The sequence below is a fragment of the Dasypus novemcinctus genome, chromosome 24 (assembly GCF_030445035.2).
Source record: "Dasypus novemcinctus isolate mDasNov1 chromosome 24, mDasNov1.1.hap2, whole genome shotgun sequence".
NCBI lineage: Eukaryota > Metazoa > Chordata > Mammalia > Cingulata > Dasypodidae > Dasypus > Dasypus novemcinctus.
In genome coordinates, this window is record NC_080696.1 from 62,278,003 (window position 1) to 62,297,497 (window position 19,495).

A 19,495-nucleotide genomic window follows, 5' to 3' on the forward strand; every position below is an offset into this window, starting at 1 on the left:
CACCTCCCTGCAGGCCCCCTACAGTTACAAGCAGCGGCGACAAGCAGGCTGCCCAGCTTTTCAGAGCATCTTCCACGGCCCAAGAAAAGCCTCCCAACTAGGACCCCTTTGTCCGCATATCTCTCCCCATATCGCCAGCTCTGGAAGCTGTTGCCCCTTCCTGGAGATTAACCCGCCCCGGCTTTCTGGCTCTCTCTTTTTCTTTTTTTTTCTTTTTTAAAATGCGTTTTTATACTTGCCCCAAAATATTTTAAAAATTCATATTTAGTTGCACGACCAATGGACAGAAATATTCTCCTTAGGAAAAGAGGAATGTATTCTGTCACCAGCGAGGGGACTCGGCATCCGGGTCTCGGGGCCCTTTCCCCCTCGTAGAGACGCTGTCACTGTCTCCGCGGCTCGTCGCCCGCGCCAGCCCTGGAGCCGCTTGTGAGCCGCGGACACCGGCTTTGCGTTTTGTTTCGTTTCCCTTCCCTATGCAAACCCACTACTCAGCACCCGGGAAACGCTTGGAAAATACACACGTGTGTGTAAAGTTTAATTCGGAGACAAATGCATGAGTGAGGGCGAATCCAGAATGCTTCCAGATTCTCCAGGGCGATTTTTCCTCCCTTCCGGGCCTTGCAGCCCCGCAGTGTCACTGCTCCGCGGGCAAGAGAGACCCGTTCCCGCCTCGGGCCCTGGCCCCGGGGAGGTGCCGCGGCCCCGTGGCCCTACCCAGACCCGGACCTCTCCGAGCTCGGCCCCGCGGCGCACCCGCGGTCGCTGGAAGCCGGACGCCGAGGACGGCCCGGGGTCTCCGCCTCGCCCCTGCTGGGCGCGCTCGGGCTCGGGCCGCTGGGGGCCGACGCGGCCAGCCGAGCCCCCGCCGGATCCCGCCGCCGCGGCCGGCAGGCAATCAGGACTGGGGGCCCCAGCCTGCGAGGGACGGCGGCGCGGGGGTCCCGGGCTCCGGGCTCGGTCCTGCGGCCGGCGCGCGGGCCCACTCGGGAGAGAAAAGTTGTGTTGTGGGTTGTTTTTTTGGGGGGGAACTTTGCCACTTCAGATTCCACAACCCTGCAGTGCCCCCTAGAGAAAGTGGCAGCTGGGGTGGGCGCCCCTGACCCCCGACTGCCGGCGGCGGCGCGGGAGGCCCAGCGCGCTCTTGCATTTTTTTTCTGTGCTGTTTTTTCGGAGAAATCTTTTTTTTTCCAGGCAGAAAAACACCCCACCCCCGGCGAGGCGCGCCGCCGCTGCAGTGGAGCGTGCTCGGCCTCCAGAGGCAGTCGCCTCCAACTTTTCTCCTCCTCTGGCGCCCCAACGCCGCGTGCTCCGCAAACTTGGGCTCTGCAGGAGCCCGGATTTGCCTGCCGGGCGACTTCCACTCTAACTGGAGGCGCCGAGGCGTGTGGCACGAGCGGGCGGCCCAGGGCCCACGCCTCCGAGGCCCGGGCCTTCCGGCTCGCCCGCTCCTGGTCCCGGGACCGCTTGGGGGAAGGGACACCGGGGCACCCCGGGAGCGCCCCGGGGCAGAGGGGCAGAGAGCTCCCGCGCCCGGAACGTTACGAGCAGGGCTTGTGCGTGTCGCAGGGGGGCACTCGCGAGAGACGGACAGGAAGAGGGCCAGGGGGGACTCCAGAACCCGGGACCACAGCACGGAAACGGCCCGGGGCAGAGCTGCAGTCAGAATCCCGGGATGGAGGGAGCCGGACAAGAGGAGTGAGGCGGCCGGAGGCCGGCCCTGCTGCCCTCCTGGAGGCCGGCGGCCTGCTAGCAGTGGAGGAGCAGGCCGTCCAGCACGGGGAGGGGTCAGGAGGTCGAGTCAGGCCTTGGCAGGCTCAGCCACAGCCCAAGGGGACACCAGGCGCCCTGGAGCTCGGGGCTCAGGCCTGGCCCCGGGGGCCTCGGCCAGGCCTCTGGTGGGGAAACTGAGTCAAGGCGAGGCCTGAGGGCGCGGTCTAGACGCTCCAGAGCCACGTTAGGGGTAGGGGGCTGAGATCCTTAGGGGTCTCAGGAACTAAGGGGATAGGGGGCTTCAGGGCCTTTCAGTCCAGAGCCGGATTGGCGAGTTAGACGCTTGTAGATCCAAGGTTGGATTGGGGTGGGGGTTCTGGGACGTTAGCTCACAACTCAAGGATTGGGGGGATTTAAGTGCTTAGAGATCGAAGTTAGGCCTTGGGTAGGGGGAGTCAGACAATTGGAAAGCCGAGGTGGTTATTTGGGGAGGGGTCTTTGCGCCTGGGCGAAGCGCAAAGCTGCGCCTGTCTGGCTTCAGGCTTGAGGCCTTGTCAAGAGAGGCTTCGGTGAAGGGTGGGCCGGCTAGGCCAGACCAAGAGAAAGAAAAGTGAATAAATCAGGAGTCTAAGTGGGCGGGGGGCCCCTGAGAGGGGGGTCACAGAGGGTGAGACATGGCCACCAGGCGTTTAACCGACGCTTTCTTGTTGTTGCGGAATAATTCCATCCAAAACCGGCAGCTGTTAGCCGAGCAAGTGAGTAGTCACACCACCTCCAGCCCTCTGCATTCACGTAGCATTGCTGCGGTGAGTCTCCCGGCGGCCTCTCCTACACACGCACCGTGTGCACTGCGGCTCTGCCTGTCTGTCTGTCTCTGTCTGTCTCTCTCTGTTTAAAAAAAGAAGATGAGAATACTAAGAATTATACGGAAATGCAGGGCCTCTTGGCCAGGGTCAGGGGCCATCTATAACCCCGGATGGGGAAAAACCAGTATTAGGCCCCAGCCCCTCCCCTGCTTTGCCCTCTCTCCTCACTTCCGCAGCCCTCCCCCTTCGCGGTCGTCACTGCACGACAGGCTGCCTCCAATTTACATATGTTTTAACACTACGATTTGGAAGTGTTGGGCCTCTCCGAAGCCGCCTTTTGTTTTGTTTTGTTTTGTTTTCATCCCTACCCCCCACCCCCAAACTACCCCCTACCCCCACTGCCATCCTGGGCCTCACTTGGTCCCGAGGGCAAGGTTACAGGGCAGCAGACCCAAATCCTTGCAAATGATTGCCTCCCTCCGCCAAAAGAGGAAGGTTGTGGTTTTTTTTCCGACCGTTTTCTTTTAATGGCTTTACAGCCCTCTATGCGGCCGGGTTCCCTATGAATAATTCCTTCACTGTTTTTCCTGGGGGCTCATGTTTGTGAAACTGTTAAGGTGGCTAGGCCCTTCAGTTTTCCATTTCCCAGACAGGAAATTAAGGTTGCCCCTCCATTCGAACTTTTTTTTTGTTTACATCATGGTGTGTATGTGGAAATTGGCCCCCCAAATAGCACATATTTTTTGTTAGTTTCTTTAACCTGAATCATTAGCCCAGCAAGTAGTTTTGTAGGGTGGTACTGGGCTGAATGCTGATGAATTTTTTTTAAGGGGGGCTCCTTCCCTTTTGGAGGCTCAAATCCTGCTCTGTTAGATGAGGGGTGGGTTTTGAATGATCTGTATAATACAATGAGTATTAGCTCTGTGCTGTCCTGAATTCTAGAGTGAAGTTGTGGAGTCAGTAATAGTAGGGGGAACACAGGCAAGGTTCAAATAGAAGCAGCCTTGGAGCATGAAGAAATAAACTCATCCCAAGACGAGATCCTTGCAGATTGTACTTGATATGTACAGCTTTGGGTATCTCACACTTATTTCACCTCTCACGGACTGAATTGCCTTGATTTCTTTTTCTTTATGATTTTATCTGCCTAAGTGTTTTAGAAAAATTATGTCATGTGTCTTGATTATTGACCGAGGGACTCTACAAAGACGGTCTTTCACGAAGTCACATATGGAAAATGTCTTTTGCCATATTCATAAAGAAAAGCTATTGTAAGCTGATGTGAGCAGTTTCAGGAATAAAATTAAACTCAATGCAAAAATCAGAGGGACAGAGTGTGTTAGGGTTTTTACTTGGTTAAGAATTTGAAGGCTTTATATATTTATAAACTGAAAGAAATGATACTATACTGAAAAAAGTGTGAAGATGTCTGTTAACACGGAAACGGTCTAATTCCACTGCCAATTTTGAGAAGATAGCCTGTAATAAGCCAAGAAATAAAGGATAGAAATCGAATGAATGAAATTCCTCAATGGAATTTTAGGTTTATTAAATAAGGAGAATTACATGTTCCTTAAATGGCTTGATGTTTTTGGTACCTCATGGGGAAAAGAACAATTAAAACTCACAGTAATGTTTCTAAGGGCTATCAGTTTTGATTGAAAATACAGTGTTTGCTTTTAAAATTTTAATTATGTAAGGTTCAAAACTCACTTTTTAAAAAAAATCAAGTCAGACCTTTTAAAAACCTGATGTCGGAGCCGTGCAGCTTTTTGAAAGTGCACCTCTAAGTCAGATTGCTTTTTACAATGGTTTTCTGTTAGGCAAATTAAAATATGTAAATTAATCAAATAACTAAAAATGGATAGCTACATAATACCGTTTGGAAAAATAGATACATCAGAAATGTATAAGGACATTTAATTAACAGTTTCTTGAAAACGGATTTCCAAATCAAACCATTTAAAAACAGATATGCTTAAGCCAGAACCTTAAAAATAGTTTCTATATAGGACATGCCATTTTAAATATTGTATATTTATATTAGTCTCGCCATTTAAAATCAATTCATTAAAAGCAATCAGGTTATTTAAAATATCCTTGTAGTCAACTCAGACTATGTAAAAAAATTATTTTGCCATCAAAGATAGTTTGCCTAGGTTAAAATTGAAAAAGAGAATACACTTACCTACCTTAATTGTATACCTTAAAAACGTGAGGTATCCGTATGTCATAAAATTCTAAAACCACATTTAACCGAAGAATTTAAGGTAAAGTTTATCTCAATTTATTTACATGTGGGTCTCCAGAAACCCTTTCTACCCACACACATACACACACATGATCAAAAACTGCAAGATTTAACGTGCCTAAGTAAAGGGTACAATTTTTTCAACTTCTCTGACATTTGGGAGAGCCTTATAAAAAACATTTTGGGAAGAAAGCCATGTCTAAGACTCAATTTTTTAAAACTATGGAATTACTCTTGCAGTGTTTTTCATTGCATATCTAGTTCATAAAAAATGTAAAAACTTCATTTTTGAGGAGTAAATTTTAAAAACCAAGTATCAAATCGAAACTCTTTAAAATTTGAATATGGACTTGGTATTAGGTGATATTAAGAAAATGTTAAACATAATTTAATTAAATTTGTTAATTTTGTTGGACCCACTGAAATATTTAGGGATTAAATGTCATGATGTCTGTAACTTATGTTTAGTATATAACAAAAAAAATGAAGCAAATAAGGCAAAGTGTTTTTCATTGTTAAGTCTAGTGATGAATATGTGAAGAGACATTATTTTCCTTACTTTTCTGTATGTTTGAAATTTAGAATAAAAGTTTAAAAGAAGTGTATGTTATAATGAAAACATGAGGAATCACTTAAAAAGAGATAATTTATAAATATACATTTATGTATAATTCAGGTAACTAAAAAGGAAGTAACTAAACCTGAGCTTTTAACTTAATTAAACAAACATAACCTGAAACTTTAAGTTCTTAAGTAGAAGAAAAAGCTGTGGAAACTGACTTTGCTATGAGTGTATATTTGTTCTCTCTTGCCCAACTAAAAACAAGTCACCCCTAAAGTAATAGATTAAAAAAATTTTTCAACTTGAATCTGTACATCCTTATTTGAGGAAAAAGCTGTGGAAGTTGATTACAGAGTAGAGTGTGTATATGTTGGGGGTTAGGGGGCTGTGTTATCTCACATACCACAGAACAATGCATGCCTAAAACCTTATCATCCAAAAATTGTTAATCTGCATAGTCTGCATCCTATTTTAAGGGAAAAACGAAAAGTTGGGTAGGGGAGTGGAAGTGGCATGGTGCCAAGCCAAAATGGGCCTGCAGAGCAGTCAGGCAAAGATGTCACAACCAAGCAGGAGCTCAAGGAGGATGTGCAGTGCAAAAGGAAAAGTCCCGAGGGCCAGAAGGAGCCCAGAGGTCATGTGGCTCAGCGTCCGTTCGAGCCCCTCTCTGGGTGCTCGGTCCTCAATGCCTGCCTTTCCCAGCCACATTCTGTGGTGGCGATAGAAAATTCCCCGTGTCCTAAGTATGTCTCCCTTCCAGCTGGTGGTCCTGGTTCTGCCTTGTACGGTGTCATACAGGAAATCCCTTCCTGCTGCATGATCACCTCACAGCCTTGTTGCCCGGAGCCTTTTCTAGGCTCGGCAGTCCCATTCAGATAGTATGGTTAAGAGTTTTTTTTTTCCTGTGAATAATGTCTAGTTTTTCTGTATCCTTGTAAAATTTCATTACCCAGAACTGAACACAATTCTGCTTGCTTGTGTTTCTGTTTCTAGTTGCACTGATATCAGTGAAACTTGTTAAAAACAGACTGGGGTTTTAGTCTAGACTATCAGTAGCATCCAATGGTTATTTCTCAGGCTCTCTTGGTGTCACCTCAGTTTTGTGCACTTGTCAGGACTGTGCCTTGAGGCAGCATGCAGTAAAGGAAGGAGCCCTGCACTCAGGTCCTAGTTCCCTCTGCTCCTGACCTGGGGTGCCTTGAGGCAAGGCTCAGCGGATGTCTTCGTCCTCATTTGTGAAGTTCACTTAGACCACTTCTAGTTGCCGTCTCTGTTCGGCAGTGCGTTCTCAGGTGGTTTGAGAGCGTTGTTTCCCCTGACCACGGTGCATAGCCACTTAGCTTGACCTTCAGTTTGCAAAGAGAAACCCAGTCACCCACGTTTTTGTGGCTTTGGGCCCTGCGTTAATGTCAGAAATCCTTAGGAGGAGCCCAATCCTGGGCAAAAGTAACTGACATTTTATCAGCCGAGCACAGGTTTTAAGGCAGTAGCTCATCCAAGCAGGTGCTTGCAGCTTGGGTTTGGAAAGCTGGACATTTATAAATAGAAAATCACTAGAAACATTTTTTATTTTAAGTCTTCAATGAGTGACTGAAAAGTAGATGGGTTGATGTTCCCTTCTGAGGAGTTGAGATGTGACTTGTGTGATTTCCTTGGCTCTCCTGGAGTGGTCCTACCGTCACGATTGAAGCCCGTGTTGGTGTTTACTGCCAGTCTATACTCTGCTTTAAAATCATGCGTAATCTATAAATGGAGGTTCCAGTTAATTGGTCTTAGATGAGTTTGCAATTAGCACATTGTTTTTTAATAAAACGTGGTGTATTTTAGGGCAAAAAGAAATTTAAGGACTAACTGGTTATAAGAAACCTGAGGCCGTTATTCAGTCCCATCCATATTAGCTAAGATGTTTGGAGCACTTACCGTGTGCCTGGCAGTGGGCTAAGCCTTCCCACCTGCAACCTCAGCTGCCCTCACAGTGCTCAGCCTCTGTGCTGGTTCTCCTGAGATGAGGAAACTGAGACCTGGAGGAGGTGGTAAACTTGACCAGCGTCACCCTCTTGAGGGGATGGGGGAGGGGGGAACTGGGGTTGGAACCCACGCCAGCATGTCTCCAGAGCTCTGAGTTGACCTGGTCACACTGCCTGGCTGTACTGGCCCAGAACTGTGCAGCAGGTCCTGGAAAATGGAAGGACCTGTTGTTTAAACTTTGTTTTTCCTTGAAATAGGATAGCATCTTTCTCCATCTCACTTTACAGCCTTACATAGTCCATTTTAACTTGCACATTGAAAGTTTGAAGTTTTAGCCCAGGCTGAGTGGGATGGAAAATTTGTTCTCTGTCTTTAGAATCCAAGTATGAAATCATTGTATATTTCTCTTTAGATCTATTTGCTTTTCTGCTTCTAAAGATTCCATTTGAGCAGTGAGGCTTACTTGAGAATAAGGGTACTTTGTTGGATAAAAGCGAAGCAAACTTTTATTTTGGCAGCAACGCAAATAAAGTAAACATCACTATAGCATAGACCTGTATTTCCAACTCATTCTGCTCAACTTTTCCAGACTTCCTGAGTAAACACAGATGGGTTTCCACTTATTTTTCAGTTTTATGTAGAACGTTCTTTATACTATAAATTCCACATGCTACTTGGAGTTTTCAATATTTGCTTGATGGCATGCCATTGGCAGGTCAAAAACCTCCTTTTAGACGTTATAAAGATTGAGAAGGTGATGATGTGTAGTAACGTGTTTTCATTTGGCTGCGTTTTGGTCTTTCCTGACGGTAATTCTAAATGTTTTAATTCAGGTTGTGACTAAATTTTCTGGTAATTTGATGGCAGGGGGAGTTTTGAAAGCGCTCTATTTTAAGTAGCAAAATAAGGGGTTCCTCGTAAAGATGACCTTAATTTAATTCCTGATGTGGTATGGTCGTTAATGCCCATCACAGTAATTCCCTGAAGTGTTAATAAAATGAGAGAGGCAGGCCGGCAGGACGGAAGGAGGCCTGGACACCGGGGTCTCGCCCTGTCTCCCATTCACCAGCTCTGTGACTTCAGGCAGGGCATTTGTTTATACATGCCGAAGCAGAGTTTTATTTGTGAAAAAGAGCTCTTTCTAATCGTAGAGGGCTGTGATTCTGATTTCACTTCTTAGCAACTGATACTCTAGAAACCGAAAGATCAGGATGTGTGCTCGGTTAACAGTACAAGAGGACAGGCTCCTGTGGAGCAGATTTCAACCCTGGTTCACAGTAATACTTTGCTCAAAGATTAAACGCCAAGGAGCCGATGCGGAGCAGGGAAAAATCGTGCAGATTAAGATAGTGAAGTTAGGGCTTTTGCCTTGTGTCTCTCATTGGTAAAATACTTCACTGCACCCTTGCTGAAAGTCTTAAGCTTTTTTTTTAAAAAAAACAAAAAAAACAAAAACCCAAAACATTTCCTTTTGTAAAGTAAAAGATAGTTAGATCAGATTTCCATTGACACTGTTTCTCTTTTAATATTTTCTAGTACTATTATTGTAGCAGAGTGTGTATATAAATATAGTTGCCTTTTTCTCTAATAGCAAAGGGTAGAAAAAATGAAGAGGACTTCAGCTTTCTGTACCGTCATCTAATTTAATTTTTATATGGAGGACTGTTGTTTGATTACATTTTTATTGCTGTCATTATTTAATACTATTTTGACCTTGATAAACCAGTTTCATTTGCACTATTAATTTCTAAAAAAGGAATGAATGGTTTTTTGTTTTCTAAATGTACTGCTAAGTATAAAAATATCAACACAATTGATTATTGAAATTCATCACTAATTATTTCAGTGATCAATACCATAAAAAAGGGGGGAGAGACATAGTTGTTTAGATGATCTATCATTAGTAAATGTCTCTTTAGAAGATAGAGTTCTATGTTGATCTAGAAAAAGAATCTTTAGTTTTAAATTGAAACTTAATCCTTTGGTTGCCAGGGCTGCTGTTTCTCCATTCCCTTTTTTTAAAAAAAATCTCTTTGCCCTTTGTTTTGTTTTGTTTGCTTGCTTTTATAATAGCTTTATAAATAACTGTGTGCTTTCTAGACTAATAATATATGCCCAGCAAATGGTAAGAGTATTTTCTTTTATTTTACCACCTGTGTCTCTTTCCCGGGAAGAGTTGGTTTTCAGCTCTCTATTACCACTGATAAAGCCATGTCTGCAGGCTTTAATCTGTATAGACCTTACACATGTGGCCTCTCACATGTTATCTGAATACAGCCATAGAGGATTTTTGTGGGTTGCCCATTTAAATTTTTTTTTGCATTTACAGGGCTGATTTACATGTTAAAATATACATTTCTTTTGCACAGTAAATTTATATTTCTGCTTTGCTCTTTTATTTTATCTCCCTAAGGGAAATTTAGGAAATGGTATTGTATATGATATTTGATGTTTATGAAATGGTTTAACATTATATTTTAGTGGAACTCAAGCAAGCGGTTGTTTCTATTGTATTTTAAGTTTTACAACTACTTATTGTTTGTTTCTTATCTTTTTTGTTAAAACAACCACAGTAAATAAAAATGAAAACACATATTGAAATAGCTTTGGTTTTTTGTTGTTGGGTTTTTTTAAAGTGAGAAATGGAAGTGGGATTTTTTTTAAATGCCTTGGTTTGTAGATCTTTATTTTTAGTCAACTTACTTAAAATCCCATTGTTTTCTGACCTGACCATACCTTCTCTGTCTGTCTGTTCCCTCCTCCTTTTTGCTACCCCTCACTGGACGGGACTGATGGGAACAACCTCTCTCTCCAGGAGCTGGACGAGGTATTGTGTTTTGAATATTTTTTGTGTTAGGTAATTTTAGTTTTTAAAATTATATCTGTCTTGGGTCATATATAAAATGCTAACAGCTTATTCATTTTTAGCATTTATTTTGATTAGTTATTCTTGTGTTTAACATGTCAATACTTAGCGTGTGTTGTTTGTATTTTTTATGCCATGTGGATTGATGATTTAGTAGGGTTGAAGAATATTTCTTCAGCTCTTAGGAAAGTGTCTCAACTTTGGAAGTGGTAAAGGTTGAACATTTTCTTGTACTTGAAATAAACCTGATTGGTTTTGGGATTATGCCTGTGACTTTCTTGACACCTGCAAGATGTGTGGTGACGTTCTTCATGCAGCACGCAGAGGCCGTGACGCCTGTCAAAGGCCCCATGTCCTCTGACACAGCAGGCCGGAGGCCGGGGGTGCTGCGAGGGGCACCCCGCATGCTGCTGAGCTCATCCTGGGGTGGCCCCCGGGCCCTGCCCCGCTGTGGGCAGCAGGCTTCTGGCCTTTTCACTGCTCATTAGCATCTCGCCCCGGAGGTGCAGAGAGACGGCAGTCACAGCAGTTTATTCTGGTAGCTCTAAGAAGAGCGTTGAGGAGAAAGGAGCGGAAACCTGCTCCATCGTCTCTCACCTGTTTCAGAGATGAAGGGGTATACATACTTTCCTGGGGTGGACCTTTTAAAAAGAGTGATGGGTGCGTGCATCTTGTGTGTGTGTTTTATTTTGTTGTTTTAATTCAGGAACATGAACTGTGAAGTGGGATTATGGTCAGTGTCTCCAAACCAAGGGGGTTTCTAACCAGTAGACTTAGAGCTACCTATAAGTTCTAGAAACCTTAACTAGTCGATAACAGCAGTAGACTGGGCCCAACCTAACTCTCCTTCCTCAGAACTGACTGAACACATCCTCAGCATCTCTAACGTTCTCCAGCCACTGGCAAGAGGGAAAGGCCATCTCTCTTCGGCTAATAAGAGATTGAGCTCCCAGAGGCATGGCAGCGTGGGAAGCAAGCTGGATGCAAACTATTGTGGATAGTGTGATTCCCGCTGCCTTTATTTTCTTTCAGAAAAATAACACACATTTATGCTTGTGTATGCTGAGAACATTTCTGAAAAGATATACAAGAAACTAGTAATGGTGGATGTCTCTTAAAAAAAGTCTGGGGTGGGGAGAAACTTTTATTGCAAACCTTTTCTTAGGTTGAATATATATTTTTTAAACCCTGTGCATGTATAGTTTTTAACCTTTTTTTTTTTTTTAAGTTGTATTTAAAAACAAACCCTTAGCTGGTAACCTTTGGAGCTAGGTGCCCTGGCTCAGGAACCTCACTGTTAGCACCCAGCCTTGGCAGAGGTGCTCTGGAGAGAGGAGAAATCACTGCAGCACACACACAGGGAAATAAAGGGGGCTGGGGACAGTGACCACGGCTGGATTTGTTGACCACACTCTAAAATGTTTCAAGCTTAAAGCACAGGCACCTTTAGAATAGGTGCTGCCCATTACTGAAGAGTTTGAAAATATGGAATTCTAAATATGACTCCTAAAAGAAAGAGTGTGATTGGGGGAAATAACCAACAGTAGAACAACTTAGGTTGACAAAGCATTTGAATACATTTATGACAGTGGACATGCAAGTGGTCAGAATTACTTACTGACCTTTGAACAGCTTTCTAGCCTCCTTCTTCCTCTTCAAGCAGTCAGTACCAGAAGTTGGCTGCTCACTCTCTGAACTATTAGCCCCTTTTGCTTTTCTCATACTTAGCCTTAGGGTTTTTAAAAGGGGGTGCCACATTCTGTTGTCAGAGACTTGTAGACAAGCCACGTTCCCCTTCACATACACCCCCCATGCTGTTAGAAATATGAGTTTGATCTGCCTGAACTCAAAGTCCCCTTGAGTATTTCATGCACCCCTTTTTGTCCTTTGTCCAGCACCATTCTAGTTTCCACTAAATGCCGCTTCCAGAATTGTACGACATATAGTTTAGCAGCCCCTCCTTCACTCATTCATTCTACCCATTCATTGTTGACTCTGTCATTCAGTGAATAATAACTGTGTATTGACTACTGTAGAGTGCCGAGGACCTGAGCTAGGAGCTGGGGATGGAGCTCGGAGTGGCACCTAGTAGGTTGCTACCCTGAGGCTGCAGTGGGGCTCTGGGAGCAGAGGAAGTACCTCCCAGCTGCCCCATTTAGGCTCATCGGAAGCTGCCCCTTGGCAGTTGACCCCAAGCTATCTTCCCTGACTACCTCCCTCAGGCTTCCCAGGGCAGAATCATGGATGGCCACGTGTCCACACATCTGTCATTCTCCTACTCAAACCTGAGTAGTGAACTCTGTACCCTCCAAGATACCACTTTTCATGCTTCTCCAAAGGAAGATGTTCTTAAGAGGAAGCCCAGCCACTCTTCGTTCTCCATCTCATTTCATACACACACACTCCTGACAACATAATCTTCCAAATGTTGGTTTTTAAAATTCCAAATAGAAACTGTAAAAAAAATGACAAGATACAAGTATCAAGCAGTATACAAGCTATAACACCATACAGGATGGGGAATGCAGGGTCACCTGGCAGGAGATGGGGCAGTCCACAGGCCTGGGTTGGAATTCCAACTCTGCCCCTTACACTACTGTCCGTGTTTGCAAAACGGGATAGTGCCCCTCTGAGGGTTCATTTTGGGATTAAAATAGAGGGTGCCGTAGAAGTGCTTAGATTAGTACTGGCAGAAGACAGGTACTTATTGCTCCCTATTTTTTTTTTAAGGGTTGTATATATTGAGAAAAAAAGGAAAATTGGCGAAACTGGCAACATTTATATCTGGATGGTATGCTCAGCTTTAAAAAAATCTCTATTTTTTGTATATTTGAATACATATTTTGAACATTTATTATTAATTTCATAATCAGAAATAATAAGCATTATTTAGAAATGATCACAGGTTCAAAAGAATGTGGTGCTGACATTCCTTGCTTCTCTTACCCTCGAGCTTACTGTTCCGAGAACTCAGATTTCCTGAGCTGCTCTTCACTAGAGAAGTCACCTGGTGTCCCTGCCTGGGAAGCCCTGCTCTCCTGCCTCATCCATGCCCCCAGGTTGTCTCCCGTGGGAATGAGAGCTGCCAGGCTGAAGTTGTCATTGTCCCTCTGGATTTCTTAAACATGCATAGCATCAGACATAGCAAACAGCACAGACAGAATTGTCAGTGTTGTTTCTTATTACCAATGCATTATGGCCAGACTTAGTTTTGTTTTTTTTTTAAGATGATGAGGGCTGAGAAGTGTACCTCACTCTTTCAGTTTCTACAGAGGCTTTGCCATTTCCTTAATATTACAGTACATTAAATCACTTTTCTCATAACAGCCGGATTTTATAAGAGAGTAAGGAAGCTGTATACTAGGAACAGAAAGGTTTACGGGTAAGAGACAGAAAGTGTGTGTGAGTGTGTTCCTTCCATAGATGAAGAATTTGTCCATACTACCTGGCATTCTTAGAAGAATACCAATGTCTAAATAATATCAGTGACTAAAATGGATCAGGGATAAAAGATAACTTTAGTGAGACAAGCAAGAAAGCTATTTGGTTGTACAGCTTTGGGCATCTGTTAGGAAGCTGTGAGTTAGGGCAGGCATTCCCCCCCCCCCCCCCCCCCCCCCATAGTTCAGGGAGGGCAGAGCTACAAACCAAAGAAAAGAATTCTTAAATTCTTAATTCCCATAACTACAGTTTTTATAAGCAATTATCCGATTTACAGATATGAAAAGTTTTAACGTCAGAAGCAAAGGCTCATTAAAGAAAAGCTTTAATAGCCAACATCATCTATTTGGAGGAGGCGGCACAGTTGAAATTCAACAGGGATAAGAAATAAGAGTTTTTAAAAGATCTGTATTGAATAGGGTGGCAATTTGAAAACTGATATAGACTAGATCTTAAAAAAACGTACAAAAACATGTTTTCAAATGGGAAGTAAGACTTCTGAATTTGAAAGTGTGATTATTTTGCTCTTAAAAGGTATTTTTATGTCCATATTTGTTTCCATTTTAAGTAGTTGATATTTATCTTCAATTATGTTTTCCTTTTCTAGAAGGGCAGTCTTTTGTATGTACTGTGATACAGATTTATAATCTGTATTGAAAGAACTGACACATTTGTTTTCAGTAGGGCTTCATCTCTTTATCACAATGAGCTATTACTACAGACTGTGTCATAAGGGGTACAAATTATTCCCTATTTTAAGTTTGCAGTCTCAAAGGATCAGCGTTATTTTTTTGGCAAAATCCTGATGTGTGAGAGGAAAGCTAATGCCAGATAGATAGGCTGACAATTGCCCCTCAGGCAGGATCTCCTACTTGGCAAACTTTCTGTGTTCTCTAAGAGTGTATTCTCCCCAATTTCTATTCACTTGCAGTTTTTTGGGGAACACATTTATTATGTGAAAGCATATATTCCTTACAATAGTTGATTGACTTCAGCTGACTTCCTAAGTGGTTTATAATTTCTCATTTGTTTCATATAAATTGGAACTAATCACAATACAGATAAATGTGGATAGTCTCAGAGAGATCATCTGTGTGTATATATATAAATTTATAAGTTTTGTATGTACTTGTAAAAAGTAAAAACAGTACAAAATAAGATCATGAATTTAAAAACTGTAAAGTCACTACAAATAAAACATGATTATTAAAATATGGTGTAAAAAGGAAATGTGGACTAATGACATCTGGCAGAGTGGATATTCTCTCATGACCCGTCAAGCGGTGTCTTAGGAATATTAGGTTCTGCATCGTGTAAGTTGCTTCAGGCTGGCAGCAGATCGGCACGAAGCACCTGGAGCGAGCTGGATGTGTGGTGTGCGCCCCTCTGCATCCACGGAGCTGCACCCCTCCTCCCCATTACTCTGCCGCCGGATTTCTGAGGACTGAATAGCACTGTCTGCAGACAGGCGCCCTTCTCTGCCCGCTCCTGGAGGACGAGGCTCGTTCCTCGTGTACCTCCACAGATGGTCAACAAGAAGGGCCGCTTTTTGCTTATGCTCCATTCTCACCTGGAGCCTGTCCTGTAGTCCTGGGTGCAGCTTGTGGGGAATGTATCATCAAAGGGTTGTGTTTTGTCCTTGTGGTTTTAACCTGGTGGCCTCTTATCCTTATTTTTCTTAGTAAATTGCAGTTATATTTCATGGACCTGCCAGAGTGATTGGCAGCTTGCCGAGGGGACAGGGCTTCTGGAGTCACATAATAGCTTTGTGACCCTGGGCTACTTCACTCTTTGGAGTTCCAGTGTCCTCATTACTAGCTCGCCTAGTTTTTGTGAGGAGTGAAGTCGGATCCTCTTAGTTAACTCTTACAAACAAACAAGTCAAAGGTGGCAGCAGGTACGTGTGAGGCCTTCACAGACTTGGAGTCTGGACAGGGCAGTGCTAGATGACAGCCCGCGTGTAAAAGAACTGGAGCTGTGCCAGGCAGTAAGGACCTCTATGGGTCAGTGTCATGGCCACCACGGGACACGTAGGCATTCTGGGAGCAGGGGCAGGACCCAGCCCTGGGCTAGAGAGGAGGAAGGGGGTACCAGGTGCTGACTTGCTTTTGGGAATTTTACTATGAACTCTTTGTTTAGTATTTAGGCCTTATTATTTGAGGAAGTCTTTTGATTTAGGCTTTTCCTTATATGATATTTTTTACCCTTCATGTGTGGAATTTTAACCTTTGTCTTCTTATATCTTTAGAAAAGCAAACAAGTAATTGCTGAATGAATGAAAAAATAAATTTAGATAAATGCAGGGAGGGAAGAAAAGCAATACAAATTCTTCACCCATTTCCACAGTGTGATTTAGAAAGTATACAAAGTCTTACCTATAAAGGGCTTTTATAGACCATTTTCCATTATTTCTTAATCATCAATTGGGTATTTGAAACCAGCATTTATGAAGTCTTGGCTCCGGAGGGCACCGCAAGAACCTTGTAACCTGTTTGCTGCCTTCAGGCAAGAGAGCAGCTCAAGCAAACCCGACCTATGATTTCCTTCCCATTCTAAAAGCTTTCTAAGGCAGTGTGTTCCAGAGTTAAAATAAACAATAACTAGTGCTATCATTTGAAAATAAGCAAAAACATTGCCAGTGGACATTTACCTGAAGAAAAGAAATGACAATGTAAGATTGCATCGAGATTTTAAGGATTGCTTTTGCCAAATTGTGTCTAAGTTGCTAACCGTGTTAGGCCATTCTTTCACACATTCTGACACATCGTTAATGGTCTTCTCACTAGGATAACTGGATTAGCCTGATTTTCAGAGTAAGCTAAGCGAATGGAAGTAAACCTTGATACTGTTGGAAGTTTTGTTTTAGTTCGCTTTACAGTGCAGTATTTTTTTCCCACTTGTGTCTGATCACAGTAACTGCTGCCACCCATGACTTTCTGCTCTCATAGTGCTAGTACTAAAAGGTCTTTCTTTCAGGGGTCTTTTGCTGACTTTTTCATTACATTTCCATAGACAGATCAAGTCAAATTCATGTTCACAAGTATGTCCAAGGAAGTTATGAACTGGTGCATGAAAAGATAGGGAAACAGTTCCAAATGGTAGCAGTCCCCAAAGCAAGTTTATAATCAGGCAAGTGCTTTTACTCCTGCATTTTTCTACCTTTTCAGGGAACAATATTTAAAAGGGAATAGAGCATACTTATCTCATTTGAACTCATTTGAATGCCTGTTTTCAGTGTCACTTTGTTTCTCTATAGCTTGCTGATGACCGTATGGCACTGGTGTCAGGCATTAGCTCGGATCCAGAAGCAGCAATTGGTGTGACAAAACGGCTGCCTCCTAAATGGGTGGAGGGAGTGGATGGAGTAAGTTGAATGTTAGTTTCATGTTATTTTTTTTTTAAGTATTGGTGGACATTAATAATATTTTCATATATCTTCCATAAAAATTAATTTGGCTCAACTTGAATGCATGTCTCTTTAAATACTTGAGCTTCAGGTTTATTCTCTTTATGTACCGCAGAAGGTTGTATGCATGCATGTGTGTGTATGCGAGTGATTTTGACTTTGGTCTTTGGTAGTGACTGCCAGAATTGTAGGGAGAAACTGAAAAGCTCTACAACCAAGAGGAATGGTATTTGAATTTCTGTTAACCTGAATTAAAAGCTGTGCTCATGCACCAGCAAGCCTGCCAGTTTGCTGAAGAACGTCCTCTCTCGCCTGGGTGTAGCTGGCTGTCTCCGAGGCTGACAGAGACCTGCCAGCCTTCAGCAGAGCCCTGGTGTTTTCACTTGTGTCTAGATACAGTATGATGTTGGCCGGATTAAACAGAAGATGAAAGAATTAGCCAGCCTTCACGACAAGCATTTAAACAGACCCACCCTGGATGACAGCAGTGAGGAAGAGCATGCCATTGAAATCACCACACAAGAGATCACTCAGGTGAGGGTGGAAAATGGCAGCATTCCCCTGCCTCCAGCCCTCTGGAGGTCCTCTCAAAGGCCAGCGTGAAGCTGTATCGAGTAACAGTGGCCCGATGCTAAATCTGATGGGAAGTCAGCTTCCTGGAGTTTCTATTCCCAACTTGAGGTTCACAAAGTGACTTCAGGAGGCCCTGAACCCCTCCAGTTCCCAGCCTATCTGTGTAATGTCTTGGAGGTATATGACTAGTGTGTTTAAACGCTGGTGTTTACAGTTTTCATTTGTTTAAATCTTTCGGGTGCTGATTAACTGAGGAAGCAATGTAGTTCTGTGGGAAAGCCTGGGGGTGTTTAAATCCTGGTTGGTAACAATGTAACCTTGACCTGATCCTCCTCTAATCCCTGGCCTCTGGCTTTCACCTCGGTCAAAGGGAAAGAGTAATGGTCATCCCCACTGCCGTGGGCCACAGTAGGAATTAAAGGAGAAGAATGAAGTAATTTAGGGCTCCACGGTGCCAAGGCCTGAAAACACGTGTGCCAGTTAAGCCTCAGCTTACTCTTCTCTGCCGCCCTGGGTGAACACAGCATTTTACTTCTTGCATTCAGACTTGGGAGTTGGGAGCATTAGCAGAGGGTTTTCCTCGCCCAGCTTGGTGTGAGCCGTGGGCTTGTTCTCCCAGCTCTTCCACAGAGGCCAGCGTGCGGTGCAAGCACTGACCAGCCGGGCCCGCGGGACCTGCTCCGAGCAGGAGGAGCGGCTCCTTCGCAACGTGGTGACTTCCCTGGCTCAGGCCCTGCAGGAGCTGTCCACCAGCTTCCGCCATGCTCAGTCGGGCTATCTCAAACGTGAGTGGCAGGGGTGTAGCGGGAGTGTCTCAGCCCGTCACAGGCATTTTGAATAATGCAAGATCCCAGTGCTAGTACAGAGGAACTACTCTTTTTTTCCTTCTTCCTTTTTTGTTACTCTTTCTCCATGTAGTCCTGTTCCTTCTAGTTTTAGCTTTTGAGTACACCCACACCTTATACAAACAAAGGTTACTATGCCTGTCCCCGACCTCCACCCCCATGCATATCTCTGCCCAGGTGTCCTGGGCTTGTGCACCCATAAAAATGAGTGGCCTGGGGTGAAGGACCAGCCCCTGAGCCCCTGGTGCAGGTTGAGGCTATGGGAAGGGTCACCAAAGTAGTTCATCTCTAAGAAAACAAAGTTTATTGTGTCAGTCTTGAAGAACTGGAAAAATCAATTTAGCACATTTTAATAACCTGCTGTTTTCATAGGTGTTGGGAACGGGTGATTTCCTGATTATAAATGTTAAAAATAGTTGTTAAATTTTTTTTTTCTTTACAGTCACATATTTGTGTAACAAGTATAGTTATAGTTATTTGAAAGTACCTGAAAACCTTTCCTGGGAGTAACTTGAACACTTCCTCTGCTAGAACTAATGATTTGCTTCTCTTACCTTTCCTTCCCCAGTAGTGCAGAGCCAAGTTTCAGCTACATCCCCATTCAAATTACTCAGAAATTGAGTTTGCTTTTTTGCCACTATAATCAATAACACCCCACATACTCCTCAACATCCCAGTTTTCCCTCCCTATGACAACTGGCATATTTGTATTTTAATTTTATTACTTCTAAAATTTGATTAGGGCCATTTGGAATTCTTACTACGTGCTTCTCAAGAGAAATATTGATTTTTTTAAATGTTTTGTAGCAGCAGTTGGATTAAATATTACTGTTTCATTTCTAGGTTCTCAGATGGTTGTATGTGTAATTTTTGTCTTGGCATCAAATGAAGAGGACACCTTTGCAGTGGTGGCTTTGCCTGGACTGGAATAACCAAAGCACTCACTTGCGTGTTTAGAGTCCTTGCCTCTTCCCCCATCTCCGCTGGAGATAGGTTTCTTTTAAAGCTGCTAAGAATCTCTCCATTTTGACTATTGAGTTTTACTCTAGATTTCCCCCTTTTTA

The 19,495-nt window shown here is 43.7% G+C and overlaps 1 protein-coding gene across 13 annotated transcripts in view; it reads left to right on the forward strand.

Annotated features, from left to right (window-relative positions):
- Nucleotides 1-1,629: 1,629 nt before the first annotated feature.
- The window catches only part of STX16 (syntaxin 16), a 28,196-nt gene continuing 10,330 nt past the window's right edge, over nt 1,630-19,495 (forward strand). Inside the window, exons 1-5 of one of the 13 annotated variants that reach the window (XM_004460154.5) lie at nt 1,646-2,519; nt 10,116-10,127; nt 16,864-16,971; nt 17,407-17,547; nt 18,206-18,371. In XM_004460154.5, coding sequence (XP_004460211.1) covers nt 2,388-2,519; nt 10,116-10,127; nt 16,864-16,971; nt 17,407-17,547; nt 18,206-18,371 — 559 coding nt within the window. In that variant the 5' untranslated portion in view covers nt 1,646-2,387. Of the gene's footprint in view, nt 2,520-10,115; nt 10,158-12,558; nt 12,958-16,619; nt 16,737-16,863; nt 16,983-17,406; nt 17,548-18,205; nt 18,372-19,495 lie in introns of those variants that run through there. The other 12 variants (XM_004460156.5, XM_058287264.2, XM_071211800.1 and 9 more) reach the window with 12 other exon arrangements.